A 16,324-nucleotide genomic window follows, 5' to 3' on the forward strand; every position below is an offset into this window, starting at 1 on the left:
CTGTCAGAGGGTCAGTACTGAGGGAGTGCTGCACTGTCAGAGGGTCAGTACTATGGGAGTGCTGCACTGTCAGAGTGTCAGTACTGAGGGAGTGCCGCACTGTCAGAGGGTCAGTACTGAGGGAGTGCCGCACTGTCAGAGGGTCAGTACTGAGGGAGTGCTGCACTGTCAGAGGGTCAGTATTGAGGGAGTGCTGCACTGTCAGAGGGTGAGTCCTGAGGGAGTGCCGCACTGTCAGAGGGTCAGTACTGAGGGAGTGCCTCACTGTCAGAGGGTCAGTACTGAGGGAGCGCTGCACTGTCAGAGGGTCAGTACTGAGGGAGTGCTGCACTGTCAGAGGGTCAGTACTGAGGGAGTGCCGCACTGTCAGCGGGTCAGTACTGAGGGAGTGCTGCACTGTCTGAGAGTCAGTACTGAGGGAGTGACGCACTGTCAGAGGGTCAGTACTGAGGGATTGCTGCACTGTCAGAGGGTCAGTACTGAGGGAGTGCTGCACTGTCAGAGGGTCAGTACTGAGGGAGTGCCGCACTGTCAGAGGGTCAGTACTGAGGGATTGCTGCACTGTCAGAGGGTCAGTACTGAGGGAGTGCCGCACTGTCAGAGGGTCAGTACTGAGGGAGTGCTGCACTGTCAGAGGGTCAGTACTGAGGGAGTGCCGCACTGTCAGAGGGTCAGTACTGAGGGATTGCTGCACTGTCAGAGGGTCAGTACTGAGGGAGTGCCGCACTGTCAGAGGGTCAGTACTGAGGGAGTGCTGCACTGTCAGAGGGTCAGTACTGAGGGAGTGCCGCACTGTCAGAGGGGGTCAGTACTGAGGAAGTGCTGCACTGTCAGAGGGTCAGTACTGAGGGAGTGCCGCACTGTCAGAGGGTCAGTACTGAGGGAGTGCCGCACTGTCAGAGGGTCAGTACTGAGGGAGTACCGCACTGTCAGAGGGTCAGTACTGAGGGAGTGCCGCACTGTCAGAGGGTCAGTACTGAGGGAGTGCCGCACTGTCAGAGGGTCAGTACTGAGGAATTGCTGCACTGTCAGAGGGTCAGTACTGAGGGAGTGCCGCACTGTCAGAGGTTCAGTACTATGGGAGTGCTGCACTGTCAGAGTGTCAGTACTGAGGGAGTGCCGCACTGTCAGAGGGTCAGTACTGAGGGAGTGCCGCACTGTCAGAGGGTCAGTACTGAGGGAGTGCTGCACTGTCAGAGGGTCAGTACTGAGGGAGTGCCGCACTGTCAGAGGGTCAGTACTATGGGAGTGCTGCACTGTCAGAGTGTCAGTACTGAGGGAGTGCCGCACTGTCAGAGGGTCAGTACTGAGGGAGTGCCGCACTGTCAGAGGGTCAGTACTGAGGGAGTGCTGCACTGTCAGAGGGTCAGTACTGAGGGAGTGCCGCACTGTCAGAGGGTCAGTACTGGGGGAGTGCCGCACTGTCAGAGGGTCAGTACTGAGGGAGTGCTGCGCTGTCAGAGGGTCAGTACTGAGGGAGTGCTGCACTGTCAGAGGGTCAGTACCGAGGGAGTGCTGCACTGTCAGAGGGTCAGTACTGAGGGAGTGCTGCACTGTCAGACGGTCAGTACTGAGGGAGTGCTGCTCTGTCAGAGGGTCAGTACTATGGGAGTGCTGCACTGTCAGAGTGTCAGTACTGAGGGAGTGCCGCACTGTCAGAGGGTCAGTACTGAGGGAGTGCCGCACTGTCAGAGGGTCAGTACTGAGGGAGTGCTGCACTGTCAGAGGGTCAGTATTGAGGGAGTGCTGCACTGTCAGAGGGTCAGTACTGGGGGAGTGCCGCACTGTCAGAGGGTCAGTCCTGAGGGAGTGCCGCACTGTCAGAGGGTCAGTACTGAGGGAGTGCCTCACTGTCAGAGGGTCAGTACTGAGGGAGCGCTGCACTGTCAGAGGGTCAGTACTGAGGGAGTGCCGCACTGTCAGCGGGTCAGTACTGAGGGAGTGCTGCACTGTCTGAGAGTCAGTACTGAGGGAGTGACGCACTGTCAGAGGGTCAGTACTGAGGGATTGCTGCACTGTCAGAGGGTCAGTACTGAGGGAGTGCTGCACTGTCAGAGGGTCAGTACTGAGGGAGTGCCGCACTGTCAGAGGGTCAGTACTGAGGGATTGCAGCACTGTCAGAGGGTCAGTACTGAGGGAGTGCCGCACTGTCAGAGGGTCAGTACTGAGGGAGTGCTGCACTGTCAGAGGGTCAGTACTGAGGGAGTGCCGCACTGTCAGAGGGTCAGTACTGAGGGATTGCTGCACTGTCAGAGGGTCAGTACTGAGGGAGTGCCGCACTGTCAGAGGGTCAGTACTGAGGGAGTGCTGCACTGTCAGAGGGTCAGTACTGAGGGAGTGCCGCACTGTCAGAGGGTCAGTACCGAGGGAGTGCTGCACTGTCAGAGGGTCAGTACTGAGGAATGCTGCACTGTCAGAGGGTCAGTACTGAGGGAGTGCTGCACTGTCAGAGGGTCAGTACTGAGGGAGTGCTGCACAGTCAGAGGGTCAGTACTGAGGGAGTGCTGCACTAATTGAGGGTCAGCACTGAGGGAGTGCCGCACTGTCAGAGGGTCAGTACCGAGGGAGTGCTGCACTGTCAGAGGGTCAGTACTGAGGGAGTGCTGCACTGTCAGAGGGTCAGTACTGAGGGAGTGCTGCACTGTCAGAGGGTCAGTATTGAGGGAGTGCTGCACTGTCAGAGGGTCAGTACTGAGATTTGCTGCACTGTTAGAGGGTCAGTACTGAGGGTGAGCTGCACTGTCAGAGGGTCAGTACTGAGGGAGTGCTGCACTGTCAGAGGGTCAGTACTATGGGAGTGCTGCACTGTCAGAGTGTCAGTACTGAGGGAGTGCCGCACTGTCAGAGGGTCAGTACTGAGGGAGTGCCGCACTGTCAGAGGGTCAGTACTGAGGGAGTGCTGCACTGTCAGAGGGGCAGTACTGAGGGAGTGCCGCACTGTCAAAGGGTCAGTACTGAGGGAGCGCTGCACTGTCAGAGGGTCAGTACTGAGGGAGTGCTGCACTGTCAGAGGGTCAGTACTGAGGGAGTGCCGCACTGTCAGAGGGTCAGTGCTGGGGGAGTGCCGCACTGTCAGAGGGTCAGTACTGAGGGAGTGCTGCGCTGTCAGAGGGTCAGTACTGAGGGAGTGCTGCACTGTCAGAGGGTCAGTACCGAGGGAGTGCTGCACTGTCAGAGGGTCAGTACTGAGGGAATGCTGCACTGTCAGACGGTCAGTACTGAGGGAGTGCTGCTCTGTCAGAGGGTCAGTACTGTGGGAGTGCTGCATTGTCAGAGGGTCTGTACTGAGGGAGTGCTGCACTGTCAGAGGGTGACTATTGAGGGAGTGCTGCACTGTCAGAGGGTCAGTACTGAGATTTGCTGCACTGTTAGAGGGTCAGTACTGAGGGTGAGCTGCACTGTCAGAGGGTCAGTACTGAGGGAGTGCTGCACTGTCAGAGGGTCAGTACTATGGGAGTGCTGCACTGTCAGAGTGTCAGTACTGAGGGAGTGCCGCACTGTCAGAGGGTCAGTACGGAGGGAGTGCCGCACTGTCAGAGGGTCAGTACTGAGGGAGTGCTGCACTGTCAGAGGGTCAGTATTGAGGGAGTGCTGCACTGTCAGAGGGTCAGTACTGGGGGAGTGCCGCACTGTCAGAGGGTGAGTCCTGAGGGAGTGCCGCACTGTCAGAGGGTCAGTACTGAGGGAGTGCCTCACTGTCAGAGGGTCAGTACTGAGGGAGCGCTGCACTGTCAGAGGGTCAGTACTGAGGGAGTGCCGCACTGTCAGCGGGTCAGTACTGAGGGAGTGCTGCACTGTCTGAGAGTCAGTACTGAGGGAGTGACGCACTGTCAGAGGGTCAGTACTGAGGGATTGCTGCACTGTCAGAGGGTCAGTACTGAGGGAGTGCTGCACTGTCAGAGGGTCAGTACTGAGGGAGTGCCGCACTGTCAGAGGGTCAGTACTGAGGGATTGCTGCACTGTCAGAGGGTCAGTACTGAGGGAGTGCCGCACTGTCAGAGGGTCAGTACTGAGGGAGTGCTGCACTGTCAGAGGGTCAGTACTGAGGGAGTGCCGCACTGTCAGAGGGTCAGTACTGAGGGATTGCTGCACTGTCAGAGGGTCAGTACTGAGGGAGTGCCGCACTGTCAGAGGGTCAGTACTGAGGGAGTGCTGCACTGTCAGAGGGTCAGTACTGAGGGAGTGCCGCACTGTCAGAGGGGGTCAGTACTGAGGAAGTGCTGCACTGTCAGAGGGTCAGTACTGAGGGAGTGCCGCACTGTCAGAGGGTCAGTACTGAGGGAGTGCCGCACTGTCAGAGGGTCAGTACTGAGGGAGTACCGCACTGTCAGAGGGTCAGTACTGAGGGAGTGCCGCACTGTCAGAGGGTCAGTACTGAGGGAGTGCCGCACTGTCAGAGGGTCAGTACTGAGGAATTGCTGCACTGTCAGAGGGTCAGTACTGAGGGAGTGCCGCACTGTCAGAGGGTCAGTACTATGGGAGTGCTGCACTGTCAGAGTGTCAGTACTGAGGGAGTGCCGCACTGTCAGAGGGTCAGTACTGAGGGAGTGCCGCACTGTCATAGGGTCAGTACTGAGGGAGTGCTGCACTGTCAGAGGGTCAGTACTGAGGGAGTGCCGCACTGTCAGAGGGTCAGTACTATAGGAGTGCTGCACTGTCAGAGTGTCAGTACTGAGGGAGTGCCGCACTGTCAGAGGGTCAGTACTGAGGGAGTGCCGCACTGTCAGAGGGTCAGTACTGAGGGAGTGCTGCACTGTCAGAGGGTCAGTACTGAGGGAGTGCCGCACTGTCAGAGGGTCAGTACTGGGGGAGTGCCGCACTGTCAGAGGGTCAGTACTGAGGGAGTGCTGCGCTGTCAGAGGGTCAGTACTGAGGGAGTGCTGCACTGTCAGAGGGTCAGTACCGAGGGAGTGCTGCACTGTCAGAGGGTCAGTACTGAGGGAGTGCTGCACTGTCAGACGGTCAGTACTGAGGGAGTGCTGCTCTGTCAGAGGGTCAGTACTGTGGGAGTGCTGCATTGTCAGAGGGTCTGTACTGAGGGAGTGCTGCACTGTCAGAGGGTCACTATTGAGGGTGCTGCACTGTCAGAGGGTCAGTACTGAGATTTGCTGCACTGTTAGAGGGTCAGTACTGAGGGTGAGCTGCACTGTCAGAGGGTCAGTACTGAGGGAGTGCTGCACTGTCAGAGGGTCAGTACTATGGGAGTGCTGCACTGTCAGAGTGTCAGTACTGAGGGAGTGCCGCACTGTCAGAGGGTCAGTACTGAGGGAGTGCCGCACTGTCAGAGGGTCAGTACTGAGGGAGTGCTGCACTGTCAGAGGGTCAGTATTGAGGGAGTGCTGCACTGTCAGAGGGTCAGTACTGGGGGAGTGCCGCACTGTCAGAGGGTCAGTCCTGAGGGAGTGCCGCACTGTCAGAGGGTCAGTACTGAGGGAGTGCCTCACTGTCAGAGGGTCAGTACTGAGGGAGCGCTGCACTGTCAGAGGGTCAGTACTGAGGGAGTGCCGCACTGTCAGCGGGTCAGTACTGAGGGAGTGCTGCACTGTCTGAGAGTCAGTACTGAGGGAGTGACGCACTGTCAGAGGGTCAGTACTGAGGGATTGCTGCACTGTCAGAGGGTCAGTACTGAGGGAGTGCTGCACTGTCAGAGGGTCAGTACTGAGGGATTGCCGCACTGTCAGAGGGTCAGTACTGAGGGATTGCAGCACTGTCAGAGGGTCAGTACTGAGGGAGTGCCGCACTGTCAGAGGGTCAGTACTGAGGGAGTGCTGCACTGTCAGAGGGTCAGTACTGAGGGAGTGCCGCACTGTCAGAGGGTCAGTACTGAGGGATTGCTGCACTGTCAGAGGGTCAGTACTGAGGGAGTGCCGCACTGTCAGAGGGTCAGTACTGAGGGAGTGCTGCACTGTCAGAGGGTCAGTACTGAGGGAGTGCCGCACTGTCAGAGGGGGTCAGTACTGAGGAAGTGCTGCACTGTCAGAGGGTCAGTACTGAGGGAGTGCCGCACTGTCAGAGGGTCAGTACTGAGGGAGTGCCGCACTGTCAGAGGGTCAGTACTGAGGGAGTACCGCACTGTCAGAGGGTCAGTACTGAGGGAGTGCCGCACTGTCAGAGGGTCAGTACTGAGGGAGTGCCGCACTGTCAGAGGGTCAGTACTGAGGAATTGCTGCACTGTCAGAGGGTCAGTACTGAGGGAGTGCCGCACTGTCAGAGGGTCAGTACTGAGGGAGTGCCGCACTGTCAGAGGGTCAGTACTGAGAGAGTGCTGCACTGTCAGAGGGTCAGTACTGAGGGAGTGCCGCACTATCAGAGGGTCAGTACTGAGGGAGAGCTGCGCTGTCAGAGGGTCAGTACTGAGGGAGTGCTGCACTGTCAGAGGGTCAGTACTGAGGGAGTGCCGCACTGTCAGAGGATCAGTACTGAGGGAGTGCCGCACTGTCTGAGGGTCAGTACTGGGGGAGTGCCGCACTGTCAGAGGGTCAGTACTGAGGGAGCTGATCTCCTTCACCTCCTAAAGGCCCAACTCTCTCTTACCTACCCCAATCCCTATAACACTCTCTATTTCTGTAACCTCCTCCAGCCCCTACACCCCTCCCTATCTCTGTAACCTCCTCCAGCCCCTACACCCCTCCCTATCTCTGTAACCTCCTCCAGCCCCTACAACCCTCCCTATCCCTGTAACCTCCTCCAGCCTCTACAACCCTCCCAATCTCTGTAGCCTCCTCCAGCCCCTACACCCCTCCCTATCTCTGTAACCTCCTCCAGCCCCTACAACCCTCCCTATCTCTCTAACCTCCTCCAGCCCCTACAACCCTCCCTATCTCTGTAACCTCCTCCAGCCCCTACAACCCTCCCTATCTGTACAACCCTCCGATATCCCTCCAATGTCTAACACCATCGGTCGCCGTGCCCCGTCCTCGAGGTGTGGAATTCACTCCGTCGACCTCGGCATCTTTCCCTCTCCTCCGTAAAGACGTCCTAGAAACGTTATTCTGCGGAATAGCTTCTGGTCCGTGTCCCTGAGCCTGCTCCCGGGACCCGGGGTTATAATGAGCCCCATTACACTCCTATTCATTGAGTTGCTGTTCTTGCGGCGCTATATGAATGCAGGTTGTGGCGGCCTGCTGGGCACTCACCATGCTGCTGTATGCATGGCAGCATCGGGTCGACTTGCAAACGAAAGCTGAAATGGAGATGCTGATCGTAAGCTCGAGGAGGGTGAATAGCAGGAGGACGATTAAGGTGTAGTACATCAGGTCCTGGAGGAGAGCGAGAAACAGCGAGAATGTCAACCAATGTCCCAGAGGGCAGCACCAGCAACCCATCTCCAGCCTGTGACACACGAACAGGAGGAGGCCCCATTCAGCCCCTTCTCCAGCCTGTTACACAGGAACAGGAGGAGGCCCCATTCAGCCCCTTCTCCAGCCCGTTACACAGGAACAGGAGGAGGCCCCATTCAGCCCCTTCTCCAGCCTGTTACACAGGAACAGGAGGAGGCCCCATTCAGCCCCTTCTCCAGCCTGTTACACAGGGACAGGAGGAGGCCCCATTCAGCCCCTTCTCCAGCCCGTTACACAGGGACAGGAGGAGGCCCCATTCAGCCCCTTCTCCAGCCCGTTACACAGGGACAGGAGGAGGCCCCATTCAGCCCCTTCTCCAGCCTGTTACGCAGGAACAGGAGGAGGCCCCATCCAGCCCCTTCTCCAGCCCGTTACACGGGAACAGGAGGAGGCCCCATCCAGCCCCTTCTCCAGCCCGTTACACAGGAACAGGAGGAGGCCCCATTCAGCACCTTCTCCAGCCTGTTACACAGGAACAGGAGGAGGCCCCATTCAGCCCCTTCTCCAGACCGTTACACGGGAACAGGAGGAGACCCCATTCAGCCCCTTCTCCAGCCGTTACACAGGAACAGGAGGAGGCCCCATTCAGACCCTTCTCCAGCCTGTTACACAGGAACAGGAGGAGGCCCCATTCAGACCCTTCTCTAGCCTGTTACACAGGGACAGGAGGAGGCCCCATTCAGCCCCTTCTCCAGACTGTTACACAGGAACAGGAGGAGGCCCCATTCAGCCCCTTCTCCAGCCTGTTGCACAGGAACAGGAGGAGGCCCCATTCAGCCCCTTCTCCAGCCTGTCACACAGGAACAGGAGGAGGCCCCATTCAGCCCCTTCTCCAGCCTGTTACCCAGGAACAGGAGGAGGCCCCATTCAGCCCCTTCTCCAGCCTGTTAACCAGGAACAGGAGGAGGCCCCATTCAGCCCCTTCTCCAGCCTGTTACCCAGGAACAGGAGGAGGCCCCATTCAGCCCCTTCTCCAGCCTGTTACCCAGGAACAGGAGGAGGCCCCATTCAGCCCCTACTCCAGCCCGTTACACAGGAACAGGAGGAGGCCCCATTCAGCCCCTTCTCCAGCCCGTTACACAGGAACAGGAGGAGGCCCATTATTTCTAAAATTGATCTGTTGCTTTGATGATCTGTGTCCTGGTTAACATTTATGGAGCGGTCATGATGTGTACTCTTATTTCCCTCCCCTTTCTTTGGAATGCCAATATCGCCAGTGATGTGAGCACTTCCCTAATTACCTCCTTGATTACCTCTCTTGGCCATTTCAGCAGGGTGCAGTAAAGAGTCACCCACATTGCTGTGGTCCTGGGTAGGCCGGGTAAACGATGACGTCTTTCATTCCCAAAAGGATCATTAGTGAACCAAATGGGTTTCGAACACCAATCAATAGTCAGAAGCTTTTTCCCAGGGTGCAAGAGTCAATTACTCAGGGGGCATAGGTTTAAGGTGCGAGGGGCAAGGTTTAGAGGAGATGTACGAGGGAAGGTTTTTACACAGAGGGTCGTGGGTGCCTGGAACTCGCTGCCGGAGGAGGGGGTGGAAGCAGGGACGATAGTGGCGTTTCAGGGGCATCTTGACAAATACATGACTAGGATGGGGAATCGAGGGATACGGACCCAGGAAGGGTAGGGGTTTGAGTTCAGACGGGCAGCATGGTCGGCGCAGGCTTGGAGGGCCGAAGGGCCTGTTCCTGTACAGTAATCCAGTTGAACGAGGGTAAAACAGTTGATGTGGTGTATCTGGATTTCACGAAAGCATTTGATAAGGTTCCCCACGATAGGCTACTGCAGAAAATACGGACGCATTGGGATTCAGGGAGATTTGGCGGTTTGGGTCAGAAATTGGCTAGCTGGAAGAAGAATGAGGGTGCTGGTTAATGGGAAATGTTCAGACTGGAGTCCAGTTACTAGTGGTGTACCACAAGGATCTGTTTTGGGGCCGCTGCTGTTTGTCATTTTTATAAATGACCTAGGAGGAGGGCGTAGAAGGATGGGTGAGTAAATTTGCAGATGACACTAAAGTCGGTGGAGTTGTGGACAGTTTTGAAGGATGTTGCAGGTTACAGAGGGACATAGATAAGCTGCAGCGCTGGGCTGAGAGGTGGCAAATGGAGTTTAATGCAGAAAAGTGTGAGGTGATTCATTTTGGAAGGAATAACAGGAAGACAGAGTACTGGGCTAATGGTAAGATTCTTGGTAGTGTGGATGAGCAGAGAGATCTCGGTGTCCATGTACATAGATCCCTGAAAGCTGCCACCCAGGTTGAGAGGGTTGCTAAGAAGGCGTACGGTGTGTTAGCTTTTATTGGTAGAGGGATTGAGTTTCGGAGCCATGAGGTCATGTTGCAGCTGTACAACACTCTGGTGCGGCCGCATTTGGAGTATTGCGTGCAGTTCTGGTCACCGCATTATGGGAAGGATGTGGAAGCATTGGAAAGGGTGCAGAGGAGATTTGCCAGAATGTTGCCTGGTATGGAGGGAAGATCTTATGAGGAAAGGCTGAGGGACTTGAGGCTGTTTTCGTTCGAGAGAAGAAGGTTAAGAGGTGACTTAATTGAGGCATACAAGATGATCAGAGGATTGGATAGGGTGGACAGTGAGAGCCTTTTTCCTCGGATGGTGACGTCTAGCACGAGGGGACATAGCTTTAAATTGAGGGGAGATAGATATAAGACAGATGTCAGAGGTAGGTTCTTTACCCAGAGAGTAGTAAGGGCGTGGAATGCACTGCCTGCAACAGTAGTGGACTCGCCAACACTAAGGGCATTCAAATGGTCATTGGATAGACATATGGACGATAAGGGAATAGTGTAGATGGGCTTTAGAATGGTTTCACAGGTCGGCGCAACATTGAGGGCCGAAGGGCCTGTACTGCGCTGGAATGTTCTATTGTAATTTTCTTCGTTCTTTGTTCAATGGTGGTTTTGTGGTCACCGTTACTGGGATTTTTTATCAGTCAGATTTCCCTTCCACCTGGCCCTTGTGGAGGGATTTGAACCCTTGTTGCCCAGAGTGACTCCCTGGACATCTGGATTGCCATCCTGTGACATTCCCAGGCATGCTCCCGGATGAGGCACACCCGCCGGCAGCTCCCCCCCCACCCCCCCCACCATCCACCCACCCCCTCACCTCCTCTCCCGCTTTAACTTACGTAGAACTGAGGCGGACCCTGGCAGGCCCACGAGTGGCGGATGCACATCTGGATCTCCTGCATGTCGATGAGGTAGACAATCACCCCGCAGATGGCCAGCAGGACGCTGATGATGTTTGTGGTCAGGCATGCCCGGAGCTGCAAAGCAAGCATCAGTTAAACCTCGAACATTTTCTCTCTGCAACTTGCGGTAATAGTTTGGTCTGCAAAAGATGCAATCAAGGTGTGGTAAAAGTGGGGAAATCATTGATTATACCCATTTAACTGTTCACCTACATCGGGCGAATGGGCCTTTGTTTATTTAAAGATGATTCCCTGGGGTTTAGATAATTAGACTGCATAGAACACACAGTGCAGAAGGAGGCCATTCGGCCCATCGAGCCTGCCCCGACCCACTTAAGCCCTCGCTCCCACCCTATCCCCGTAACCCAATAATCCCATCTAACCTTTTTGGACGCTGAAGGCAATTTAGCGCGGCCAATCCACCTAACCTGAACTTGGGACTGTGGGAGGAAACCGGAGCACCCGGAGGAAACCCGCGCAGACACGGGAAGAACGTGCAGACTCCGCGCAGACAGTGACGCAGCGGGGAATCGAACCGGGGACCCTGGCGCTGTGAAGCCACAGTGCTATCCACTTGCGCTGCCCGTTTTGAGGGATTGTAGCTTAGTAAAATGGCCGTAAGACAGGTGGGATAGAGATTACGTAACTAAGGGGAGGAGCCAGGTCTGTAGCTTTTCACCCGCAAAAGACAGAAGGCCGCGCAGTTTTTGTTTGAAAGGGTTTCTCTCCTTTGCCGAAAGCAACTCTCTGCACAGAGCACAGCAAGTATCCCTGTGTTTTCTAACTTTATTTACAAGTGGCTTTCGACCTGTGATGTGCAATCAGTTACTCTCGAGACAAGGTGAGTCATAACTAATAGGCTTTAATCTGCTAGACCTGTTCCCCAGCAGCTTCGGTACAGAAAGTGAAGGCGGCTGGGATGGCATTGGTTCTTATACTCCGCCTCTCAGGGTGGAGCTATGTACATCAGCCAATGGTAGACTCCTGGTAGCCAATGGTCATCCACCTCTCAGGTACTGCGATACCTGGTATTACCACATTCACCCCCTGTTAAAAAAGAGCCCGGCGGGGTGATGGCCAGCGTTAATGTCGCCTTTCGCATGGTACGACCAGGTATTGAGGTGCCGTGATGTCGAGGGTAATAGCAAAGTGTTCATGGTGCAGCAATCAGTCGATCGGGTGGCCTGGTCGTCCTTCTGGAGCGTCTGGGCTTTGGCGGTGATCCTGGTGGGGGCCCCGGCGGTTGCGACTCCGGGAACGTGGTGTCATCCTCCCAGGCAGCTTTGTCACCCCTCGGCGGTGCTGTTGGGGCGAAAAGTGGCCAGGGGGAGGGGCACCTGTAAGGGGTGTCAGTGCTTGTTCGGGCCTAGGCAGGGGCGGCGGGAGTACTGACCCTCCGGTCAGGTGCTGCGGGGAGGGTGGGGGTGGGGGCATTGGTGCGGATGCGCGTGAGGCTCCGGCGGGCGCCAGGTCCCGAAGAGAGACCGTGTCTTGGAGGCCGTCGGGGAACGCTACGTAGGCGTACTGGGGGTTGGCGTGCAGCAGGTGGACCCTCTCGACCAACGGGTCCGACTTGTGCGCCCGCACGTGCTTCCGAAGCAGGATGGGTCCGGGTGTCGCTAGCCAGGTTGGGAGCGAAGTCCCGGAGGAGGACTTCCCGGGGAAAACAAGGAGACGTTCGTGAGGTGTCTGATTTGTGGTTGTACAAAGTAGTGACCGGGTGGAGTGGAGGGCATCCGGGAGGACTTCTTGCCAGCGGGAGACTGGGAGCTTCCTGGACCGAAGGGCCAGCAGGACGGTCTTCCAGACTGTTCCGTTCTCCCTCTCCACCTGTCCGTTACCCCGGGGGTTGTAACCGGTCGTCCTGCTCGAGGCGATGCCCCTGCTGAACAGGAATTGACGCAGTTCGTCGCTCATAAAGGAGGACCCCCTATCGCTGTGAATGTACGCGGGGAACCCGAACAATGCAAAGATGCTATGGAGGGCCTTGATGACGGTGGTTGTGGTCATGTCGGGGCAGGGGATGGCGAATGGGAACCGGGAGTACTCGCCAATCACGTTCAGGAAGTACGTGTTGCAGTCGGTGGAGGGGAGGGGGTCTTTGAAGTCCATGCTGAGGCGTTCAAAGGGACGGGAAGCCTTTATCAGGTGCGCCCTCTCTGGCCGGTACTAGATCTCGTAGTTGTAGGTGGAGAGTTCGATCCTCCACCGCAAGATCTTGTCGTTTTTTATCTTGCCCCGCTGTGCATTATCGAACATGAAGGCAACCGACCGTTGGTCCGTGAGGAGAGTGAATCTCCTGCCGGCCAGGTAATGCCTGCAGTGTCGCACAGCTTCTATTATGGCCTGGGCCTCATTTTCGACCGAGGAGTGGCGGATTTCTGAAGCGTGGAGGGTTCGGGAGAAGAAGGCCACGGGCCTGCCCGCTTGGTTAAGGGTGGCCGCCAGAGCTACGTCGGACGCGTCGCTCTCGACCTGGAAGGGGAGGGACTCATCGATGGTGCGCATCGTGACCTTTGCAATGTCTGCTTTGATGCGGCTGAAGGCCTGGCGGGCCTCCGTCGACAGGGGGAAGGTCGTAGATTGGATTAGGGGTCGAGCCTTGTCTGCGTAATTAGGGACCCATTGTGCATAGTAGCTAAAGAAGCCGAGGCAGCGCTTTAGGGCCTTGGGGCAGTGAGGGAGGGGGAACTCCATGAGGGGGCGCATGCGCTCAGGGTCGGGGCCGATAACTCCATTTCGCACTACGTAGCCGAGGATGGCGAGGCGGTCGGTGCTGAACACGCATTTATCCTTGTTATATGTAAGGTTAAGGATTTGTGCGGTCTGGAGAAATTTTCGGAGGTTGGTGTCGTGGTCCTGCTGGTCATGGCCGCAGATGGTGACATTATCGAGATACGGGAACGTTGCGCGTAAGCCGTACCGGTCAACCATTCGGTCCATCTCTCGCTGGAAGACCGAGACCCTGTTCGTGACACCGAATGGAACCCTTAAAAAGTGGTAGAGCCGCCCATCTGCTTCGGAGGCAGTGTACTGGCGGTCACCATGACGGAGGGGTAGCTGGTGGTAGGCGGACTTGAGATCCACCTTTGAGAAAACCTTGTATTGCGCGATCCTGTTTACCAGGTCGGCTATACGGGGGAGAGGGTACGCGTCCAGCTGCGTAAACCTGTTGATGGTCTGACTGTAGTCGATGACCATCCTATGCTTCTCCCCCGGTCTTTACCACCACTACCTGAGCTCTCCAGGGACTGTTGCTCGCTTCGATGACCCCTTCCCGCAGGAGCCGCTGGACCTCTGACCTGATGAAGGTCCGGTCCTGGGCGCTGTACCGTCTGCTCCTGGTGGCAACGGGTTTGCAATCCAGGGTGAGGTTCGCAAACAGGGAAGGCGGGTCGACCTTAAGGGTCGCGAGGCCGCAGACAGTAAGGGGGGGAATAGGGCCGCCGAATTTAAAAGTCAGGCTTTGCAGATGGCATTGGAAATCCAGGCCAAGGAGGGTGGCCGCGCAGAGGTGCGGCAGGACGGACAGGCGGAAATTGTCGAATCTCCTGCCTTGGACGGTGAGGTTCGCTAGGCAGAACCCCTTTATCTCCACCGAGTGTGACCCGGAGGCCAGGGAGATCCGTTGGTTTACGGGATGGGTGACAAGTGAACAGCGCCTTACCGTGTCGGGGTGAACAAAGCTCTCCGTGCTCCCTGAGTCGATCAAGCACGATGTCACGTGGCCGTTGATGGCGATCGTTGTGGTGGCTTTCGCTAGCGTCCGGGGCCGACTCTGGTCCAGAGTGACGGAGGCCAGCTGGAGTAAAGGAGCGTTCTGGTCGGGCAGCGTGTAGTCGGCTGTGGTGGGGGCCTGAGGCCCCATCCAAGATGGCGTCAGCCACGGGTCGCACATGGAGTCCGGGGATGAAGAAGATGGCGGCGGCGACGGACAAAATGGCGGCGCCCACCCGTCCAGCGTGGAGTCCGGGGGGCAAGATGGCCGTGCCCGTGGGTCGCACGTGGCCCTAGGATAGGGGGGTGGCGGTGAGCGCTGGCCGGTAGGGGCCTGAAGGGGGGGTTGCCGCGGCGGTCCATAGTCGCTGGCGACCGCGGCCACGGCGCGGGCCTGGCAGACCCCCACAAAGTGGCCCTTCTTGCCGCACCCTTTGCAGGTGGCAGTGCGGGCCGGGCAGCGCGGGTGGGGATGATTCCCCTGCACGCAGAAGAAACAGCGGGGCCCGGCGGCGTTAGCGGGGCCCGGCGGCGTTAGCGGGGCCCGGCGGCGTTAGGGGGCCGTCTCGGCGCGCAGGCTTGCCGGGTCAGGGGAAAAGTCTGAGGGGCTGCGACAGGGTGCCACGCAGCCCAGGCCTTAATCTGCTAGAACTGTTCCCCCGCAGCTTCGGTACAGAAAGTGAAGGCTGCTGGGACGGCATCGGTTCTTATACTCCGCCTCTCAGGGCGGAGCTATGTACATCAGCCAATGGTAGACTCCTGGGTCTAGCCAATGGTCATCCACCTCTCAGGTACCGCAATACCTGGTACTACCACATTCACCCCCTGTTAAAAAATACCTGGTATTACCACACCCTGTAATGGGCTTTGTTTGATTGGAGATAGGGAGGATATAAATTAGAAGTTATGGTGTTTCCTATTCCTGTTCAGAATTGTTTAAGTATTAGTTGAGAGCTATTTTCTGTGATGTTGGTGTGAAGTGAGAATAAAGTTAGTTTTGATATAAAAAGTCCCGTTTTTCAAGTGAAATTACTTCTGGGGGTGGAATATCCCTTCCTCACAGTTTCCTAACATACATTGGGGTCTGGCCTGGTACTGTAACAGTGGCGGGGCAGGGAGGGGAGGGGGGGGAATGCAAGAAGGCTAGAGTGAGACAGAGACAATTTTGGCGAGGAGGCAACAGGGTGGCAGATGAATTGGATTGGATTTGTTTATTGTCACGTGTACCGAGGTACCGTGAAAAGTATTTTTCTGCGAGCAGCTCAACAGATCATTAAGTACACGGGAAGAAAAGGGAATAAAAGAAAATACATAATAGGACAACACAAGGTAAACAATGTAACTACATAAGCACCGGCATCGGATGAAGCATACAGGGTGTAGTGTTAATGAGGTCAGTCCATAAGAGGGGCGTTTAGGAGTCTGGTGACAGTGGGGACAAAGCTGTTTTTGAGTCTGTCCGTGCGTGTTCTCAGACTTCTGTATCTCCTGCCCGATGGAAGAAGTTGGAAGAGTGAGTAAGCCGGGTGGGAGGGGTCTTTGATTATGCTGCCCGCTTTCCCCAGGCAGCGGGAGGTGTAGATGGAGTCAATGGATGGGAGGCAGGTTCGTGTGATGGACTGGGCGGTGTGCACGACTCTCTGAAGTTTCTTGCGGTCCTGGGCCGAGCAGTTGCCATGCCAGGCTGTGATGCAGCCCGATAGGATGCTTTCTATGGTGCATCTGTAAAGGTTGGTCAGAGTCAATGTGGACCTGCCGAATTTCCTTAGTTTCCTGAGGAAGTACAGGCGCTGTTGTGCTTTCTTGGTGGTAGCGTCGACGTGGGTGGACCAGGACAGATTTTTGGAGATGTGCACCCCTAGGAATTTGAAACTGCTAACCATCTCCACCTCGGCTCCGTTGATGCTGACAGGGGTGTGTACAGTACTTTGCTTCCTGAAGTCAATGACCAACTCTTTAGTTTTGCTCGCATTGAGGGAGAGATTGTTGTCGCTACACCACTCCACTAGGTTCTCTATCTCCCGCCTGTATTCGGACTCATCGTTATTCGAG

At 56.5% G+C, this 16,324-nt stretch overlaps 1 protein-coding gene across 1 annotated transcript in view; it reads right to left on the reverse strand.

Annotated features, from left to right (window-relative positions):
• The window catches only part of LOC140410116 (membrane-spanning 4-domains subfamily A member 15-like), a 44,405-nt gene that overhangs the window by 16,855 nt on the left and 11,226 nt on the right, over positions 1–16,324 (reverse strand). Inside the window, exons 3-4 of the mRNA XM_072498057.1 lie at positions 10,493–10,630; positions 7,137–7,259 (exon numbers count right to left, since the gene is read on the reverse strand). Of these exons, the coding sequence (XP_072354158.1) occupies positions 7,137–7,259; positions 10,493–10,630 (261 nt within the window). The remainder of the gene's footprint in view (positions 1–7,136; positions 7,260–10,492; positions 10,631–16,324) is intronic.

Source organism: Scyliorhinus torazame, chromosome 4, assembly GCF_047496885.1.
Source record: "Scyliorhinus torazame isolate Kashiwa2021f chromosome 4, sScyTor2.1, whole genome shotgun sequence".
In the NCBI taxonomy this organism is placed as follows: Eukaryota; Metazoa; Chordata; class Chondrichthyes; order Carcharhiniformes; family Scyliorhinidae; genus Scyliorhinus; species Scyliorhinus torazame.